General features: G+C 33.0%; 2 protein-coding genes across 3 annotated transcripts; one reads left to right on the forward strand and one right to left on the reverse strand.

Annotated features, from left to right (window-relative positions):
* Positions 1–494: 494 nt before the first annotated feature.
* Positions 495–8,615, reverse strand: LOC101211755 (methyl-CpG-binding domain protein 4-like protein). Of its 2 annotated transcripts, none has more exons than XM_031885572.1 (3): positions 7,377–8,615; positions 6,087–6,279; positions 495–1,051 (listed from the first exon to the last, which is right to left on the reverse strand). In XM_031885572.1, exons 1-3 carry the CDS (start codon positions 8,526–8,528, stop codon positions 999–1,001), a joined length of 1,398 nt encoding a protein of 465 aa, XP_031741432.1. In that variant the 5' UTR covers positions 8,529–8,615; the 3' UTR covers positions 495–998. The 2 variants fall into 2 exon arrangements, with proteins under 2 accessions (XP_031741432.1, XP_004142362.1); XM_004142314.3 differs by having other exon boundaries at positions 6,083–6,279.
* Positions 8,616–18,088: 9,473 nt separating this feature from the next.
* LOC101211510 (putative pectinesterase/pectinesterase inhibitor 45) lies at positions 18,089–20,279 on the forward strand. Its single transcript, XM_004142313.3, has 3 exons — positions 18,089–19,088; positions 19,170–19,330; positions 19,410–20,279. Exons 1-3 carry the CDS (start codon positions 18,154–18,156, stop codon positions 20,096–20,098), a joined length of 1,785 nt encoding a protein of 594 aa, XP_004142361.1. The 5' UTR covers positions 18,089–18,153; the 3' UTR covers positions 20,099–20,279.
* Positions 20,280–21,087: the final 808 nt, after the last annotated feature.

Below are 21,087 nucleotides of genomic sequence, written 5' to 3' on the forward strand. Positions count from 1 at the left end.
TAATATGACCCCGTTGAACTAGAGACTACATGAATTGTAAAGCCATGAATGCTGGCAAAGATCTCTAGCCCCATTACAATAAGCTTGCGAATGACTCACATTTTTCTCCACACCCCATATAAATTCTAAGTTTGTCAATGAGGTCTCAATCTCAATTATCTAAGCTTTTATACAAATATAATGCCAATGAGGTGCACAGTTCTTTACAAAGGAAAAATAGGAATACTGAAAACTGATTCAGAAGATAAAGAAAATTATTATTATAAACACTTCATTTTCAAGACATTCATAATTATTATGTTAATGACATAAAGTTTCAATATCCATAATATATTTATAAATTCATGCGGTGCTCAAATATTCAAACAGAGATTCATGGTTCATATCTAAATCATTATTTTTAGACTATTTAAACCACATGGAACACATGTAGAAAGATTCATGGTTCATATCTAAATCATTATTTTAAAACTATTTAAACCACGTGGAACACATGCAGAAACCAAGTACATCATGCAGTAGATTAAAATGCAAAGGTTGCAGCCATATACAAAATATTTAGTGAAGGGTAAGCCACTCTTGGTGACAAGCCAAGACGTTTGGAGACAACGTGAACAAAATCCATTGACCTCACTAACAGTGCACAGCTTCAGCTTCAGCTACAGTCTAACCTAACCAGCTAGCTGTTGGAGGAGAATTTCCTTTTCTCCCCTTCCTAGTATATAATGTTAATAATAGGAGATAGATCGATAACAAGTTTAAATAGTTCCCAACCAAACTCCCAAGTCCCAACATAAAATAACATTTACAAAACCGATAGCACAAAAGAATTTCTTTTTGTCAGAACATTCCAAAATATGCGTAGAAAGGGAAGTAGAGCCTGAAATTCACAACTTCCGCTTCTCGAACAAAACCATCTACAGCCAAATAAGATCAGAGCAGGTGCTTAATGCTGTGGAGAAAATCCCAGTAATAATTAAGCATGTGATCTTTAGGTTCTACTTCACTCCAATATCCAGTGCAGAATATCGCATGTGCATCAGCACCATACCTGTCTCAAATCACATCCTCAGCTCAATAATAAAACGTAAGAAAAAGTCCCAGTATCATAATTTATACAGAATAATGAGCAATACAAGAAATATAGAAACATAATCCCTAGATGTCTACATCGAGCTATTAACTTAAGAAATTAACTTTCAAGATCTTCCCTTCAACCTCCAGCCACTAACTTAAGCCGAAAGTACCCTCAACGTGGTCAAAAACATAATGATCTTTGCCACAATATTATAAGTACAGTCTACAAACGTTGCAATTTATGTGTGGACTTTTCACAATGTTTTTACTCTATGTGTTTAACTTCGACTTTTTCCTCTTTTATCTTTGCAATGTCCACTCAAATTTTCCGTGAAAGTTTGAGCAACTGCAATTTACATAAATTGATTGGAACACCAAATCCATGTGCTTCATCAATTAATCTTTCAACCCCTTCATTTCTTCACGTAAATACATCATAATCTCTTCAAGAGTCTTTTTCATCTAATTTCATGGCCAGAACTAAACTATTTCAATACCTATTTGATCGTATCCAAAACACAACCAATATACATTGAAAACTAAATGATGAATTTTCAGGATAAACCAAGTCAATTGGAGAACTTGAACCCTCTCTTTCTTGTGATCAAACAAGCCGCCAAACCAACTGAATCAATGCTTAACTTCCTTCTTCCCCACCCCTACTATTTGTAACACATTGACACAACCCCTTCTCTTGGCAATTATTACTTTTGGAATAGGGCCCACGCAAACACAAGCCCCCACTGCCACAACCCCCCCCCCCCCCCCCCCCCCCAAATTTGCAATGGAGATCGCCAACCTAGGCTAAGGGTTTTCTTGATCGCCCAAAAGCCCCGTCCAGGTCAGTTCTTGCCAATTTTTAATATACCCTTATAATCCTAATAATATTCGTAATCTTATCCTAATACCATTTCTATTCTCACAATTCCTTCTCCAATACTGCACCATTCTTCTCCACCTTGATATTAACGTATTCAGAATGTCAAATTGGAACAAATGAAACAAAACATTTTCTATACAATGTTTATACTGATAATAAGTGCAGGATATATTCACTTGGCTAATCTGGTCATGAGTGCTAACTTCTCTCCCACACACAGAAAATCTAAATTCTAACCTACCTTTCACTTGCATACTTCATAAATTTATATTAGCATGTGTCTGTGAGGCCCCAAATATGTTACACTTATTCGAGGGGAAGAAAGGAAATACACAGGACACGGATGAGGTTTGGGAAGTAAACTGAGGAATCAGTTGTGGGGTCCACTCTCTCAAATGGTGCTGAGAATTCGCTTGTTATTTCGAGTTCCCTGTACTTGTTGTCTTTTCTGTGAACTTCTATTTGCTTAAGCCTATCAACTATCCCAACAAGAGATCATCGACTCTGTTGATTTTGGGGTTGTGTGTTGCGTTTTACTGCTTGTAGGTGACTCAGAACTTAACAGTGTTCTTCCCTAGGCCCAAACTAATTTCCTAATGCTATTTCTGGGGTAAAATTCCCCATTTCTCCTTGCCCTTCATACACTCTTACAAAGGATGGTTTAACACCAAGTTCTTCCACAATTTGCTTATGTGGTCAATTCCAACAATATAAGGTTGACTAAAATGTTTCTCAAAGAAGCAAAGATAGAATTATGACAAATGGCTGGCTTGGTTTTTGAAGAGTGCGATGTAAACTCTACTGTTATATTTCAACTCTTCTGTTAGTTAAGCTACCTGTTATTTAATAGGCTTTAATTCATTGTTAGTTAACTACCTAGTTAGTTACTATGTAACCAACTATTTTCCCCATAAACAAAGTACATCCTCTCACTTTGAGAGGCAGAACATTCATTCAAAAATAAAACTCTTTGGTTTCACACCAATTGGTATCAGAGCACCATAAGCTCTCGGGACCTTTGGCTGTCCGGCGAAACCAACCGGCAGCGACCTGCTTAAAATCAAGAGGCGGATGAAACACCCGTCCTTTCTCCAAGAACCACCTCGCAAAGCTTGCTGTCCTTGAAGGCTTTGATTGAAGGATTACAAACAACAATGCAAGAAGTTTTACAAAGGCTAGTGACATTAGCACCTCCTCAAAATGTTCATCAAGAACATCAAGAATTTGTTCATGATTAGGAACAGCGTGGCATCTGTGGAGCTGGAATTCATAAACCTGGACGAGTTTATCAAGAAAGGAGATATGATGTCCAAGAACAAAGGAGACCATTTCAAGACTATCAAGATCCTTTTCCAAAAAACCAAGAAATGTATCAAGAATCTCAAGATTGGAGTTCCTCTGATGATGAGCTGCAAGAAAGGCCAGTTTTTAAACAAAAGAGAAGATTTTGACCTTAGTTCGATGAAAGGAGAGAACCAGCAGAATACAAGATGAAAATTGATCTTTTGAGCTATCACAGTAAACGTAATATTGAGATTTTTCTTGATTGGTTGAAGAATACTGAATTTTTTTTCAATTATATGAATACTCCTGAGGTGAAGAAAGTACACTTAGTAGCATTGAAGCTGTAGGCTGGAGCATTGGCTTGGTGGGACCAACATGAGGTTAATAGGCGAATTGGTGCTGCCCTCACCCAAGGAGGTCATCCGGTAGAATTCTTTAGTGAAAAATTGAGTCCTAGGCAAAATTGGAGCACCTATGAGCAGAAACTTCATGCACTTGTGAGGGTCTTAAAGCAATGGGAGCACTACCTATTATCCAAAGAGTTTGTGCTGCTCACCGATCATTTCTCCTTGAAGTACCTCCAAGCCCAAAAAAACATTAACAAGATGCATGCCCGATGGGTATCTTATATCCAACGATTTGATTTCTTAATCAAGCATCAAGCCGACCAAGAAAAAAGAGTTGCTGATGCCTTAAGCAGAAAAGGGACTCTCCAAACTGTGCTCTGAGCTGAAATTACAGCCTTTAACCATCTCTCGAAGCTATATGAGAATGATGAAGACTTTGGTGAGACTTGGAGTCATTGTACTGCTCATATCCATGATAGAGATTATCATTTGGTAGAAGGTTTTCTCTTTAAGGGAGATCAATTATGCATTCCCCATACTTTCTTAAGGGAAGCCCTTATAAAAGAAGCCCTAATGCATTCCCCATTGTACTGCTCATATCCATGATAGAGATTATCATTTGGTAGAAGGTTTTCTCTTTAAGGGAGATCAATTATGCATTCCCCATACTTTCTTAAGGGAAGCCCTAATAAAAGAAGCTCATTTGGGAGGCCTTGCTGGACACTTCGGTCAAGAAAAGACTTTTCAGATTGTCATCAAGAGGTTTTATTGGCCTCAAGCTAGAAGAGACATTAATAACTTTGTGAAAAAATATCCTATTTGCCAAAGAGCATAAGGATCTTCATCTAATGTCGGTCTCTACACTCCTCTACCGATTCCTAAGAACATATAGGAGGATTTGTCAATTGATTTCGTAGTGGGTCTACCTAAGACTTAAAGGGGATTCGATTCAGTTATGGTTGTGGTGGACAGATTCAGCAAGATGTCTCATTTCTTGCCTTGTAAAAAAACCACAGATGCAGTGCACATTGACACTCTATTTTAGAGAAATTGTTAGACTACATGGCATCCCAAAAACAATAGTTTCTGACCGAGATATTAATTTCCTTTGCTATTTTTGGAAGACATTGTGGAGGAAGTATGACACCACCTTGCAATTTAGTACCATTGCTCATCCACAAATGGATGGACAAACTGAGGTAACTAACCGGTCCTTGGAAAATTTAATTTGTTGCCTTAGTGGAAACCACCATAGACAATGGGACATGGTTCTACCACAAGTCGAATTTGCTTTTAACAATATGATGAATAGAACTACAGGCAAATGCCCCTTTGAAGAATACAAAAACTTCACACAGAAGTCATTGACCATATCACTAAGACTGTCGAGTCTTACAAAGAAGAGAATAATAAGAAGAGAAGGGAAGTACATTACCAAGTTGGAGATCTTGTAATAGCACATTTGAAGAAGAAGAGGTTCCCCATTGGAACCTATGGAAAGTTGAAAGAGAAACAGATTGGCCCATAGAAGCTACAATGCACCAGATGAGTTTCAGCTTTCATAACAAACTCAGGACAAGTATGATGTTAGAGGGTGGAATGATGTAAACTCTACTGTTATATTTCAACACTTCTGTTAATTAAGCTACAAGTACTTTTACTCATTAATAGGCTTTAATTCATCGTTAGTTAATTACCTAGTTAGTTACTATGTAACCAACTATTTTCCCTATAAATAAAGTACATCCTCACTTTGAGAGGTAGAACATTCATTCAGAAATAAGACTCTTTGGTTTAACACCAGAGTGTCTATGTAAATTTGTCAAGATGAGGAAGAAACGTCCTTCAAGACAAAATGGAAAGGAAACAACATCTAATGCCATCCAAAACCACTAAGCCCTCTCCCTTCAATAGCGTATTAAACAAAAGAATCCATATTTCAAGTAGTGACGATTTAAGAAGCATAGACACGGATACGAGACACATATATGAGACACGACACGGACACGGCGATACACTATATTTTAAAAATCTAGGACACGACAAGACAAGGACACATTCATTAAAATATTCATTTTTAAAATATATATATCATTTTTATAGTAAAAGAAAATTCATAGCAAATGAATTAATGCATTTATATGCTTAAAAGACTTAACTTGATGTATTTCATGCTCAAAAGTTGTTATTATAGTCATATATGTGTCTTTTTAACTTACTCAATAAGTGTTCTATGTATGTCTAATACATTTGTTGGACTAGCAAGCGTGCAATAGATGCCCGCCAAGTGTCCAACATGGACATGCTATCCAAATTGAAGTGTCTGTGCTTCTTAGGCGATGATACATAGTCCCACGTTTGTGATTCACCACCATCATAGCCTTTAATGATGGATGAGTTCATAATTTAAGTTTTGGGACATGACTAAAATAAGCATCTTAGACTGAAGAAATAGAATAGTCAACAGGAAAGTGTACAAGGATAGGCTAAATACTTGCCGACACCAGGAAGTTGGGTGACATGGCTCCAACTTTCTTTTAAATACATCTCAGATAAACGATGCATTGTTCGTGATCTTTTCCTATAGAAACCAAGAGGTCGAATGATATCTTCTATCTGCTCACGTGATACCTCCAAAGTAGCCTTTGGATTGGGACACAAACTGAAGAGTTTAGGTATCACTTCTTTTGCCTGCAATTTTCAAAATGCCAGGTCAAACAAAACAAAACCTATAGGACTAGGGTGCATAATCAGGAAACAAGACATGAAATTATCAAACTATGAGTTAAGTTGGCAAAAAAACAAGCATTAGCAAAAAGTTAATACAGCCTTCACACTGCAGTAAGTTGTGATTACTGATTGTGATAGTATGCTGTTTGTCTGACTTTAGTTCCCCCATTATTCATAAATCCATGTAGGACCAAGATGATAATATGTCCAATAGACATGCACAACCATGGACCAAAGGCTAGGCAAAGGAACTTCAGTCTTTAGGGAGCAGATATGTGCATCAACGATGATATTACAGATTTTTTACATATGTAACATTTGTATATATATCAGAAACTTCTACCTTCTACTCACATAGAAGTATGACCAAAGGTTTACAGATTTCTTTTTAAACACAAGACAATTTAATTGATATTTGAACAGTTAAAATTCCCTTTAAGAGTTTACAAGAAAGCAACAGAATAAGAGTTCAGTTAATCACACTTAAAGAATTATAACAAATATTCACTGTAAGTAGTACACATAGTTACTGTTTGACCTAATTTGGTTTCAGCCTATTATCCTCTTCAATTAATCCTTGGTTTCTGTTCCTCCAAATACCAGGAGAAAAATAAGCTTTCTAAACAGAGAGACACCCAGTTCTCAAAATGAGGGGTGGGTCTAAATACTTGGTATTGCACGTGTATAGTCGTTGGACCCAGGAAATGTCAGTTAGTTAGGTAACTAACGGTATGTTGTGATTTAGAAAGGGAATTGAGTATTTGAGAGAGGGGGCTCTACTCCATAAATATGTTGTGCTTGTTCATTTTGATATATTTCCATTCTAAGATACTCGTGGAGTAGGTTGAAACGAGATGATATTTATCCACTTTTCCTGTATATTTGGCTCAAAGATGTAGTTGAACTTCATTTATGAAAGACCAGCTGCGTAGTCGTGGAACAGTAAAATTGTAATGAAAGAAAGAAATCAAATTTATGTGCAATGAGAAAAATATAATACAGTACGAAATTAGAAATTGCATACAAGATCAAGTAACTGGATAGCGCATGAACAATACCTGTTGCCCACTTGTCCGGTTGAGGAGCATACATATGACTAGAACCCTCCAAGGGTCGTACGCATGATCATGTTGGAGAAGGCGAGTTCCAGAGGTAGGAGGCTTCCATGTATCATATGGCGATTTCCTTCTGTAAGCTTCCAAAAACAACTCTGCAGCAGTCAGAGTGGTCCGAGGTTTAGTAGAACTTGTCTTATCCTTCTCTTTCCTTTCATTGACTGGTTTACGGAGCCTTTTAACAGATTTCGCACACTGATTTAGCTGCTCTGTAGCCTCTTCCTGATTGTTCACGGCTTGTTGTTTCCCTGATTTTAGAAAGAAACGTGAGACCACTTTCTCTTCTTGTTGATTTGATTTTGAATTTTGTAAAGAAGGTGATACTTCTCGATCCATTTCAAGACTCTTTTCATAACTCTGAAAATAGCCCGAAACAATTCGCACTTGTGTATCTGTTCCCGACTTCTGAACAGAGCGTGCAGTCTTTCCCACTGAATGATGATTTGTTTTTGAGTTATCGGAGCCGGGGGTTACGTCTTTCCTCCTCCTTTTGCTTGATCTTTTACTTGGCTGCTCTGTGAGATTGCCACCATCGTTCTCATCCTCATAATGAGCTGTTCGTTCCTTCACCGATTCTTGAAAATATCGTGAGACAATTCGTTTGCTTTGTTGGGTTGATCTTGAGTTTTGGAAATAACGCGAAACCACACGGGTCCCTTCTTGAGCAGGTACTGAATTCAGGACAGAATGCGAAGTTGCTTGCAACAATTTTTTATCAAATCCGAACTCTCGGTAGAAAGACAAGACTCTACGAGCGAGTGAAGGCTGTTTTGGCGATTGACGGGGTAGTTTTCCATTTTGAAGATCCTCTAGTGTTAATATAGGAGGCTCGTGGACTTCAGAAGATGGGGATGCTAAGGATTCGTTGTGATGATTGCTGGGTTCTGGAGTTTGGAGATCATGAAGAGTAGACAGTGGGGAGTGCTGGGTAGAATCCTGGTAGGGATTAGGGTCTTGTTGAGCGGATTTGGAAGGAGGAAAGCGAAATCTGGAGCGAGAAGTACCTCGAAAGACGAATTCAGAAAACAAATCGTGGGGATACGAAGAAGATGACGGTGGGGTGAGGTTAGGGTGGATGCTTGTCGTTGAAGCCATGGCGGGATTCGCTACGGAGCACCGAAAACAAGAACAATCGCTTCACTGTCTTCGCGCGCTTCTCCTTGGGTTATAAATCCTTTCTACCATTTTAGCGCTTTTTATTTTTACTAGTAAGTAACACGTTATGCAGGTCAATTTTTGATACAAAAATAGTATGAAAGTATATTTATTTAGTCATGAATTTTTAAAATAATTTTAAAAAATATATTTTTTAGTTTTATTTACAAAGAGATTTCTTCTACCATACTTATTATATGCATGTATAAATAGAATGAACTAAAATATATAAAGAATTTATAATATAACTATTAAATAATTCATTCAATCAAGTGTTAGATGGATTAGAATGAACTAAAAGATATAAAGAATTTATAATATAACTATGAAATAATCCATTCAATCAAGTCTTAGATTGATGAGTAGGGCTTTTTTCATATATCAATTACATATTAAATGTTTAAAATAGCAAAAATAATTTTAAGGGATAAATTTGATGAATGCTAGAAAAAAAGAAAAGTATGTTTTTCACTTAAATGAATATCATTTTAACACATTAAGATGACCAAACCAACGGATAAAAAGTAAACAAACAGCCAATAAAAGATAAATTTTCTTATTATTCAATTTCCATAAAGCCTAAACAACATTTTTTTCTCTTTATCGCTTATCCAAAATTTCCTTTTTTCTTCATCTATTTACAATGTTACACTCTAGACAAAAACAAATATGACTAACAAACAACATAGGGATCTCTCTTCAAGCTTTCAAGCAGCACCAAAATTATGGCATAGACACCAGAAGACAGCCTCTCACCTCAAATTGTATGTAACCTCAGCATCAGCCATAAAACAGAGGCATTTTTTTTTACTTATATAATGTACAAAGTCATTTTAGCCTCAATACCAAACTTGTTCTCCCCAACTCAAACTTCAAGTTGTTCAAAATTGGAATGTTCATCTCAACAAGTTCAAATGAAGGTTCGTGGACTTTTGTAGCATTGACTCACAAATCTTCGTTTAAATTTGTTAAAATATTAATTTTTCCACACACACCAACTTTTTGTTGTGACTTGAACATGAAAAAATAAATTAAAAATGGAATATTTATACTTAATAATTTGAAAAGAAAAAGAATTTGAAATGTTGAAATAATTATAAAATAGTTAATATAAGATAGAGATATGTGAATAGGTGAAAGATACAGGGATGTGAATGATTTATGAAAAATGGTGACGATATGATTAATTGAAAAAAAAGTTAAAATTATTGATATATATGTATTTATTAATAACTAATTTTAAAATTAAAAATTTGAAAATAAATAAAAAGAAAATTACAAATTAAGAAACAAACAAATCTTTTTAAACAAGAGTAAAATGGAAAATAAAAAGTTTCAACCCATCCATACTTTTATAAAGATTTAGTGTAAATATCTAAATTATCAATCAAATTTCTTAATTTTTCAATTATTATCTAAACTAAAAAGATTGTAGTATTTTTTAACAATTTTAACTTTCAATATTTTAATTTATTTTACTATTTTTAAAAAGGTCACAAATATATATTTTTATAATTTTCAATTTCAATCACAAACTGTAGCTCCAGATCCAAGATTTGGAATTCGAATTTTTGACATTTTCCTGCATCCCCTACAATCTAGCAGCATCATCCTTACTATTTTTAAAGGTACACTTAATTTTAGAGTTTCTATGATCAAGTCACCGAAAAAAAAGATGCACCTTGTTTGTATAAGTATTAACTTTTAATTATTTTAAATATTTCTTAACATTACTCTAATATTCGCATTATCTCTCTCATTCAGATGTGATATCAGTTCATTCATGTCTCCCTCCTGCTTAGTTTAACTTTGGAGTTCTTATGATCAGACCACCGAAAAGGAAAGTGGACTAGCCACCAAAAAAAGAAGGTGCACATTGTTTATATAAGTATTAACTTTTAATTCTTTTAAATTTTTCTTAACATTACTTTCATGCTTTCAGGATCCCTTTCATTCATATGTGATATCAGTTCATGCATGTCTCCCTCTTGCTTAGCTTAACTTTGGAGTTCCTATAATCAAGCCACCGAAAAGAAATGTGCATCTTGTTTGTATAGGTATTAACTTTTAATTCTTTTAAGTTTTTCTTAATATTACTTTCATGTTCTTAGGATCGCTCTTTTGATTTGACAATTTTGAATTGGTTGATATTCTTTTTTTTTTTTGTTCATTCTTCTTTTTGTATAATTTTTAATTTCCATTTCCTAGCATATAGTATTTTTCTTCCAGAAAATTGTTATTTCTACCTCAATTCATCTTCTAGTCATGTTCGGTATACACAGATTATAGAATATGCATTATGTAATTTTTTTACACATATGACAATGTATTTTTTGAAGTAAATTTTTGTGTTTTGTTACATATATACTCTTGCATATATTGGATAATACGCTCACAGTTTTTTTAGTTATGTAATTTTTAATACTTCATTTATATATAACTGCATACAACAGTTTAGTATTTTTTTAACCGTTACATATATATTATGTGATTTGTTACATATATACTACCTCATTATATAATATTGCTACAGATATATACCACTTCATATATACAATAAGACATATATAGTGACTTTAATATAATATTTTTGTTATGTGATTTAGTATATATATGTCCCTCTTATTTACAACATAAATATTTAGTAACATAGTTCTAATATTTTTTGACAGGAATGCCCAAAAAAACATATTGTTTGTTCTTTTTTTTACCAGTATGTTATTTGATTTATGCATTCTGGTCATGTTTTTAATTTATAGTTGTTTATCATATCTTCCAGTCATGTCCTTAATATTTTGTTTAATTACGACATATTCCGATCATCTTATTCATATTTTTCTTTAGTAAAGTTTCTGTCAACAAAATATACATTTATATATCACTGTTTAATCAGATATATACATCTTATTCATATTTATGTTATGGGATTTTTGTTGCATATATACTACTACATATATTCAATAATACATAATTTATAGTTGAATTTTATTATATATCACTACATACACAAATAATGTTATCAATATATACATCTCTATATATATATATATACAATAACACATATTAGTGACACATCTAATTCATTTTTTTCCTTCATGTTTTGTATCATTTTCTTTATTTTTTCTATATTCGATTAGTATTTTCTTTGTTTTCTTACATATATTCTACTGCACAATACATTTATGTTCTATGATTTATTACATATACATTAGTGCATATATTCAATAATACATAAATTGAAGTTTGTATCCTTCCATCGAACGTAAAACATTCAGTTGGTCGACCAAAAAATATTATAATTCTTTCTAAAATGAGTTCAATAGATGCATTAAATGTGGTAGTTGAGGACATGTTAGCCACAACCGAAAGAGATGAAAGTTTTCGTTATTAAACTAGTTTTTTCTTTCTATTCTTAAACTTTTAGTATGTTGATTCAGACTTTTATTTGAAACTATTATCAACATGTGATATGCACGATAAATGTCAAGGTTTTATTAAAAATTTAAAATAAAAATTTTCAAACAAAACTTATAACATTTATTCTTTTAATATTTATAACCTACTTTTATTTTTATATAGTTGTTTAGAGTTAAAAAAATATAATTGAAATTATGCTAATAAACTATTTGTTTAATATTAGGTATTGTAATATACATAATAAATCAAACATTTTAAATGATATTTTCAAATATGTATATGGTATTTTTTATTATGTTCTTATTAAATTATATTTTTATAAAATATTTTATTATTAGAAAAATAAATTTTTAAATGGAAGAAAAGTTTGTTGGAAGTATTTGAGTGTGTTTTTTTACATATTGGTAATAATACTTTTTATACTAATAACCATAAGTTATTAATTACCTATTTTTTTTAAAGACAACCCTAGATTGTCTTGAGTATGAATCGAGTATGAAATACAATAAAAAATATCCTAGATTCACACCTTCATCTTGCTTGTATGTGAGTTGATGCTTCAATGGCGTGATCTCAAACATTCTCATATTTCTATATCATTGTCCATTATTGCAGGCTTGAGATAATTATATTTTTCAATTAGCATACTGAGCTTTATATAGTTAATTAAATTTGTAGAATGAGAAGAGATGTTAGATGTAAAAATTTCTTTATTTATTATTGGTGTGAAATGTTAATTGTTAGTAGATGGTTTTGTAACAATAAATTTTTTTAATGAAAATTATTTTAAAAAATAATGAATAAAAATCTAAGAAGCTAAAAGGTTTTTGGAATTAAAATGAATAAAGTGTAATTAATATCTAAGTAATGTATTTAGATTTTAATCGTTAATTAAATTAACAATTCATGTGAATTTACAAATTTCTTTTGAATTTTTATTTAACAAATTTTTAAAATTCACAAAATTACCATTAATAACTACTTAAAATTACCGTTTTAAAATGTAGAAAGCTAAAAGGTTTTTGGAATTAAAAAGAATAAAGTGTAACTAATATCTAATTAATGTATTTAAATTTAAATTATTAATTAATTTAACTCAGGTAACTTTATAATTTTTTTTTGAATTTTTATTTAACAAAATTTTAAAGTTGACGACATTACCATTAATGTTATACTTAGAATAAATTAAATGAAATGGATAAAATGGAAACAAAAATTTTCATCTCATGTAGTAATCAAAGTTTTGCAATTTATTATATTTAATATACTACTCTTCATACACAATCACTGTTGTTTCAAACATAGTTGATTATTTATTACATATAATATGAATATTTGAAATAAAATTCATAAATCGGTTTAACAAATTGATATTATAACATTTCATTCATAAAATATACAATGTATTATTTTTATATACACCATTCATAAACAATTTTTAACATTCAACCACTTTTTTATACAATTCTTGGAATCCTCTATTTGTTCATTAAACTACATTGCAAACATATTCAGTTTTTCTCAACATTACATATACCATAGAATAATTAATGTTTTAATGGCATATATTACATATACTCGTCATAATTTTTTCTCATTCATATTTTTGTAAACATAAACAACTTTCATACATAATCACTATTGTTTCAAACATAACGTATTATTTACATAAACAAATTAATATAAAAACCTTTCATTCATAAAATATACACCGTATTATTAAAAAAATATACTATAATTACGTGAAATATACGAAAGAAAGAATGAACGGAGAGAGATCGAGAGGGGAGAATTTTTTTAACAAAATTACAAAAAGAAAAATAATTAAGTAACAATTTTTATTATAGTATTATCATAATAGAATTAATCACTTACCATATTTACAAGTGATATCTAATAAATGCAAATCTTAATTATGGTCCACTTTTTTTCTATTTTTAAAATATAAGATTAATAATAAAAATGGGTCAATTTGTCATTTTGATGAGTAAATTTGTCATTTGGGCCCTATATTTCTGTAAAATATTAGTCAATTTAGAACATTTATGAAAAAATTTCAAAATTTGGGTCAATCTTGTAATATGGTATACCATTTTAGGTCATCTTAGTTAAAGACCGTTTTATTTATTAATTATTATTTTTTAAGGCAAATATTCATTTAAACCTAAAAGGGGTGTTTGACTACTTGTTTTGGCATTAGTTAGGTTTGACATTTGTTTGGCCCATAGTGTAAAATCATGGACTTAACAATGGAGTAAACATAAGATTTTTTTTTAGTTCTTAAATTTAAACTACTACTTTGAGTTTTGAACGGTATATTGAGACACACATGGATCAATTTTTGAGATCAGCTTAAATGGTCTATAATATAGGGATAAGGTTGGGTACTTTATCCTGGTAACATTATGGATACGACTCACTTTGTGTTTGATACAAACACAATGATCTAACGCGTTCGTGTAGTTGACATGCGAGTGTGGGGTATCTTATGCAATGAGTTTGCATAAGACCGAATCGCAAAATAGTAACCACTAGATGTAACTCCGTTAACTAGTTAGGTTTCTATTTCACTAAGATGACCTACGCAACTTAGTCATAATCTTGAGTGTGTTATAAACTCCTGTGCGCGAGAGATTGTCCTTTGATTTGTAAGGGTGAGAGTGACCAGATCGCCGACTCAATAAGCTTATTATTTTGGGGACAAGACCAAGTGGGAAGTTGAGAATATAATTACACAAGATGGAATTCACTCCTTCCCTACTTTAGGGTAAGTAGATGAATGTTTCCTTAAATAGTGTCTACAAGTGAACAAAGAATCCTACCCTCTTTATGACACGAGAGGGGTTTCTGTTTATTGGTTGGACCATAAACAAGTTGTTCACTGAAGGAGCACTAGTATTTAAAGTTTAGAGGTAACGTAGGGGTAAAATAGAAAATTGACCCAGCTAGTGTAACGAACGTTCGTGAAGGACTAACTTACTGTTATTGGTCTATATCCATGGACATAGAAATATATCTACAGTGAGAAGAGTTTAGTTGTGAGTTTTTAGTGGAATATACACACAGTTAAAGAATATTGATTAATGTGGTTAATGAATTTAACCAATTAATCTCATATCGTTGTAGCTTCTAATTTGTAGATCCATTAGGTCTCATTCCAAGCTTGTAAAGGGTAATGAGATTTATTCATATTGATTGTAGTTTGAAATGTTCATATTTACTTAGGGAATTAGTTTAATGTATAGTGATACATTATAATATAAATTTTATCGAACTTTATTATATAAATTTAATTTTGAATATGATTAAAAATTAATTTATGAGAGATAAAATAATTGAATGAGTTCAAAATATTAATTTAATGTGAACGTGATTCATATTAAAATTATTGATTATGAGATAAACTTATACTTGAAATTTAATATAACATATTGAATTTAACTATTAATTAACTAGAGAATTAATTAATAGTTTAATTTTATTTAATTAAATTTGATTTAATCAAATCTATAAGGATCGTTTGAGAGAAGAAAAGAAATGATAAAAAATAATCATTTTCTTGTTTGACCCATGGATTAAAGGGTGGGAAAGTAATACCCTTAATCCCTTTATTCATTCTCTTTCCTCATTTATTATCCAACTTTTCTCACTTAATCCTTTTATTTCTCAATATAATCCTTCCATTTTCAATATAATATATCTTTTTTCTCTTTCCTCATTTATTTATTCTTCTCTCCAAATCCTCTTTTTTTTTTTTTATTTCCCAAAAAAATTAATCCACCTCTCTTCTTCTTCATTCTTTTTGTGTCAAACGAATTAATCATTCTTTATTATGTTGCTTATCGTTCTCATAAAGAAAAAAAATTAATAAATGAAAGAAAAAATATTAAAAATAAAAACAACATAATACAATTTTTTGTTGTATAAGATTGATGATACAAACTTCAAATATAAATTTATTTTTGTATTCTATTTACGGTACAATTTGAAAAAACATATTTTACATAAAAAAGAAAAGAGTTTCTCTCAAATATTTCTAAACCTTTTCCCATCCAAATTAGTCATATATGATTTGCAATGTTACCCGGGTAAGCACTTTGAGATGAAGGACTTAGGAACCTTTAGCTATTTTCTTAGTTTTGAGATCTCATCGTCAGCTTATGGCTATTACTTATCTCAAACAAAATATGCCTTTGACCTCCTCAGTCGATCTGGTATTATTGATTACATCACATCCTCAATACCTCTGGATCCAAATGTGCGACTCACTCCTTTTGATGGGTGTTCCTTTTGATGATCCCACTTTGTATTGGACAACTTGTTGGTTGCCTGATTTACTTAACTGTGACCTGTCGAGATATTGCGTATGTAACTCACATTGTTAGTTAATTCATTGTTGGTCCTCACATTATTTACTTCCCTGCTATTTTTCATATTCTCCGCTATATTAAAGGCACTTTGGATCATGGTCTACAGTTCTCCTCAAAATCCTCTCTAAATTCTCTGATGCTGATTGGACAAGTAATCCTACTGATAGAAGATCCACCACTGGTTATTGCTTCTATTTAGGTGATGCTCTTATCTCTTGGCGTAGCAAGAAACAATATGTTGTTTCTCGTTCCAGCACATAGTCTGAATATCGTGCTCTGACTGATGCCACTTTTGAAGTACTATGACTTTGTTGGCTTCTTACTGTTATGGGAGCCCCACAGACATCATTCACTATTCTTCATTGTGATAATCGTAGTGCTATTCAGTTTGCACACAATAATGTTTTTCATGAACGAACAAAGCATATTGAGAATGATTGTGATTTTGTTCATCATCTTTAGACCAACACTCTCCATCTCCACCACTGACCAACATGTTGATATCTTCACAAAAGCTCTTCGTTCTCCTCATTTCACTCAATTATTTCACAAACTCAAGGTGGTCTCGACTCTACCATCTTGAGTTTGATGGAGGATATTGCTGTAATTACCATAATCAAGCTATAATTTTGGTGGATAGTATCTTTTTATTTATTTGCATATACTTTTCTTAAGTTGTTTTCGATTTGTGTATAATTACATTTATAATTCTGAAATTTATCAATAAGAAATACCAATATTCAATAAAAATATCAAAATGTATGGAAAGTGCATGCTAGGATACCCTTATTTTCGGTGAATTCCACCTCAATTCTCCCTTCATAATTTGCCACATAATAAACTGTTTTTCTCTTTAAAAAGGTTTTTAATTCTTTTTTATTTGTGTGTGAAAGATTAGATTCAAAAGCACAAAGATGAGTGGATGTTGTAATATTTTTCAAACATTTATTGTTATTGATTAAATTTAACAGAAATGAAGCATCTATATGAAAATGGCAGAAAGTCTGTATAGAGTAGATTAAATTTAGCTCCCTACATTTTCATATAGATACGAGTTGGAATAAATCAAAGATGCAGAGTTGTCGTCACCCGTATGCTTATTCGGAGAACATAAAATCTCTCATGGAAATTAAATCACCTAATAATTGACGTGGATATCACATATAGTCTCTCCGGTTTTTGATAACAAAACAGACGGAGAATTTAGTTATACTGCATTCAGTCAGCTTGGAAAGAGGAAAAATATGATTTTTTTTTTTTTTTTTTTTGAAAAAAGGCCATGGTTCATCGAGAGAGAGAGAGAGAGAGAAAGAGAGTAAGAATAGGAAAGAAGGGGGTGGAGAAAAGAAAGATGGAAAAAAAGGGATATTAGCCTTTAAAATCGTTGATTGGCTAAGAGTCGTTTTCTGAAGGTGCGAGTATTGCGGTTGGAATTGTTTCAATTCTCTCAACATGTTTTTAACTAACTTTTTCCTTTTCTAAAGATATTCATAACACAGACCTCAAAACTCTCCCCTCCAGACTTGTTCTCCAATTATCCCATGATAATAAGACTCTCCATCCCAAGGCCACTTACAAGGGAAAAAAAATAGTTAAGATAAAAACTTAAAAAAAAAAAAACCAACAAAAAAAAAAAAAACCGAGTCCTAACTAAAACTAAATAAATAAACGTCCTTCAACTATTTCCCATTAATTTGTGTTGTGGCCTCTGGCTTGAATTAACCTAAGGCAGAGTTGTCTCTGCCTTAGCCATTAGCTATTAAGCAAATTCATCCACCATGGTGTTCCAAGATTTCGACCAAATCTCCGAACGCCGACGAGCCGAGAGGGCACGTAAGTTCCGGAAGAGAGTCATCATTGCCGTCGTCTCGGCCTCTGTCATCCTGCTCGTTGTTGCGGCAGCAGTGTTCGTTCAAGTCTCTTCCTCCAAATCCACCACCAAAAATGATGACAGCGGCAGTAGCAGTGGCAACTCCAAACAACCCCTGCCACCAGAAACAAAACAAGTATCACGTGTCGAGAAAATGATTACCATGATATGCAACTCCACGGACTACAAAGGAAAATGCGAGAGCACGCTGAAGGATGGTGTCCACACAGATCCTAATTCCTCCGACCCAAAAGACCTCATCAAGCTGGCAATCTCGGCAGCTGCGCATGAAGTGAAATCTGCGGTGAAAAAGGCATCAGGGTTCAACTTTGCGACCCCGGAGGAAAAGGGAGCGTTCGAGGACTGCAAGGTGCTGTTGGAAGACGCAATAGAAGAGTTGGAGATGTCAATGAGCGAAGTGAACAAGAAGAATATGGGAAAGCTGACGGCAAAAACGACACCGAATCTGAACAATTGGCTAAGCGCGGTGATGTCGTATCACGAAACTTGTGTTGATGGTTTTCCAGAGGGGAAGATGAAGAGTGACATTGAGAAGGTTGTGAAGGCTGGAAAGGAATTAACAAGTAATTCATTGGCGATGATTTCGCAGGTGGCTTCATTCTTCTCGACGTTTGAGATGCCGGAGGGAGCTGCATCACGACGTCGTCTAATGACCACGAATGGAGTGCCGACTTGGATGGACAGAAATCAGCGGAGGATGTTGAAGGGAGCTGCGGCTGGAGAAAAGCCAAAGCCTAACGTTGTGGTCGCGAAAGATGGCTCTGGAGAATTCAAAACGATCAATGAAGCCTTGGCAGCCATGCCGGCCAAATATGATGGACGGTAATTACGTTATATATATCCTTCAACCCATCGTATATTTTAGGTCATCGTGTTCAATTTCATACTTGAGAAAAAAAACAGGTACGTGATCTACGTGAAGGAAGGAATCTACGATGAGACCGTAGTGATTACTAAAAAGATGGTGAATGTAACAATGTACGGAGATGGATCTCAAAAGAGCATGATCAGTGGAAGCAAGAACTTTGTGGACGGGGTTAGAACCTTCCAAACCGCGACATTTGGTAATGATAATCTAAAAAGTAGTCCTGGCAGATATTACATTTATAAGGATTATTGTTAATAGAATTTATTATAACACAGTGGCACTTGGAGAGGGGTTCTTGGGGCAGGCCATAGGATTCAGAAACATAGCAGGTCCAGAAAAGCACCAAGCCGTAGCGGCGAGAGTCCAAGCGGACAGAGCCATATTCGTGAACTGCCGGTTCGAGGGATACCAAGACACATTATACACCCAAGCACATCGTCAATTCTACAGAAGCTGTCTGATAACAGGAACCATAGACTTCATATTCGGGGACGCGGCAGCCATTTTCCAAAACTGTAACATGATGATAAGAAAGCCGTTGGACAACCAACAGAACATGGTGACAGCACAAGGAAGAACCGACAAACATGAAACCACAGGGATTGTCCTACAAAACTGCAAGATATTGCCGGATAAGACACTTGAGCCTGTGAAGTCACAATTCAAAAGCTACTTGGGAAGGCCATGGAAAGAATTCTCAAGAACCATTGTAATGGAGTCAACGATTGAAGATGTGATTCATCCAGATGGTTGGATGGCTTGGGAAGGGGATTTTGCACTCAAAACCTTGTACTATGCTGAATTTAACAACAAAGGGCCAGGGGCTAAGACCGATGCTAGGGTCAAATGGCCTGGCTACAAGGTGATCGATAAGGATGAGGCTGCAAAGTTTACAATAGGAACTTTTCTAGAGCTGGATTGGATCGAGAGCACCTCGGCTCCTGTTCATGTCGGCCTATTTTGATATAAACACAGAATCCTTTTTCATTTCGCTTCGCCTCTCTTTAATTTCTTTATCTATTTTTCTTTTTCTTTTTTAATTTCATTTCTACTTGTACCTTATACGTATACCACACACCCATATATACCTCTAACACAAAACTATTCATTGGTAATATTTAAAAAAACTAAAACATTTTCTTTCGTATTTTCTTTTTCTTTTTTCTTTTAAATTATGAATATAATTTGCATGGATCACATCACACCCTACGTAATAACCATTAGATGTGGATTTAAAATAAAGTTTGCATTCCCTCAAATAATACTACGGTAAGGAGATAAAAAAAATGAACGTTTCAGGCACAATTATATTCTTACTTGAAGAAGTAGAAAAAGGAAAAAAGAAAGAAAGGAAGAAATATTACTTCTTCAAAAGGAAAAAAGAAAAAAGAAAAAAGAAATATTACTTAACCTGCTACGTTAATATCTTATTTTGGTTTTTAAACTTTTTATTTTGTTTGATTTTAGTTTCTAAATATTTAAAAGCATCTTGGTTCCCAAACTTTTGAAAAAACTTATTTTGATCTAACTTTTTAACGAAATGATGATGTGACCTTTGATGATTAGACTCTAAATTCATCAAATTAATTAAATTGATAAATAATCAATAAATCTTATTGATTTATTTGATAATTTTTTTAATGTAAAAGAGAGTAGCAAACCAAATAAAATCAAATAAAAAACTTTTTCCTTTTTCTCTAAAACTTAAATTTCTCACATCCTCATCTAGACTCCCCAACCTTTATTTTTTTCAAATTGAAATCATGAAGCAAATCGGAATTGACCATCTAACAATTAAAGTAAGGTAGAAAAATAAAATAAACACAACACATGTATAAAATAAACTCTACGAAATTAGAGATAAATTGTCACACACCCCCTCTCTGACATCCTCTCTAGCCATGAGAAGTGGTGTGAAGCTAGTGTATGTCGAATCACTTACGATACAAGTTG

The sequence above is a fragment of the Cucumis sativus genome, chromosome 5 (genome assembly GCF_000004075.3).
Source record: "Cucumis sativus cultivar 9930 chromosome 5, Cucumber_9930_V3, whole genome shotgun sequence".
Lineage (NCBI taxonomy): Eukaryota > Viridiplantae > Streptophyta > Magnoliopsida > Cucurbitales > Cucurbitaceae > Cucumis > Cucumis sativus.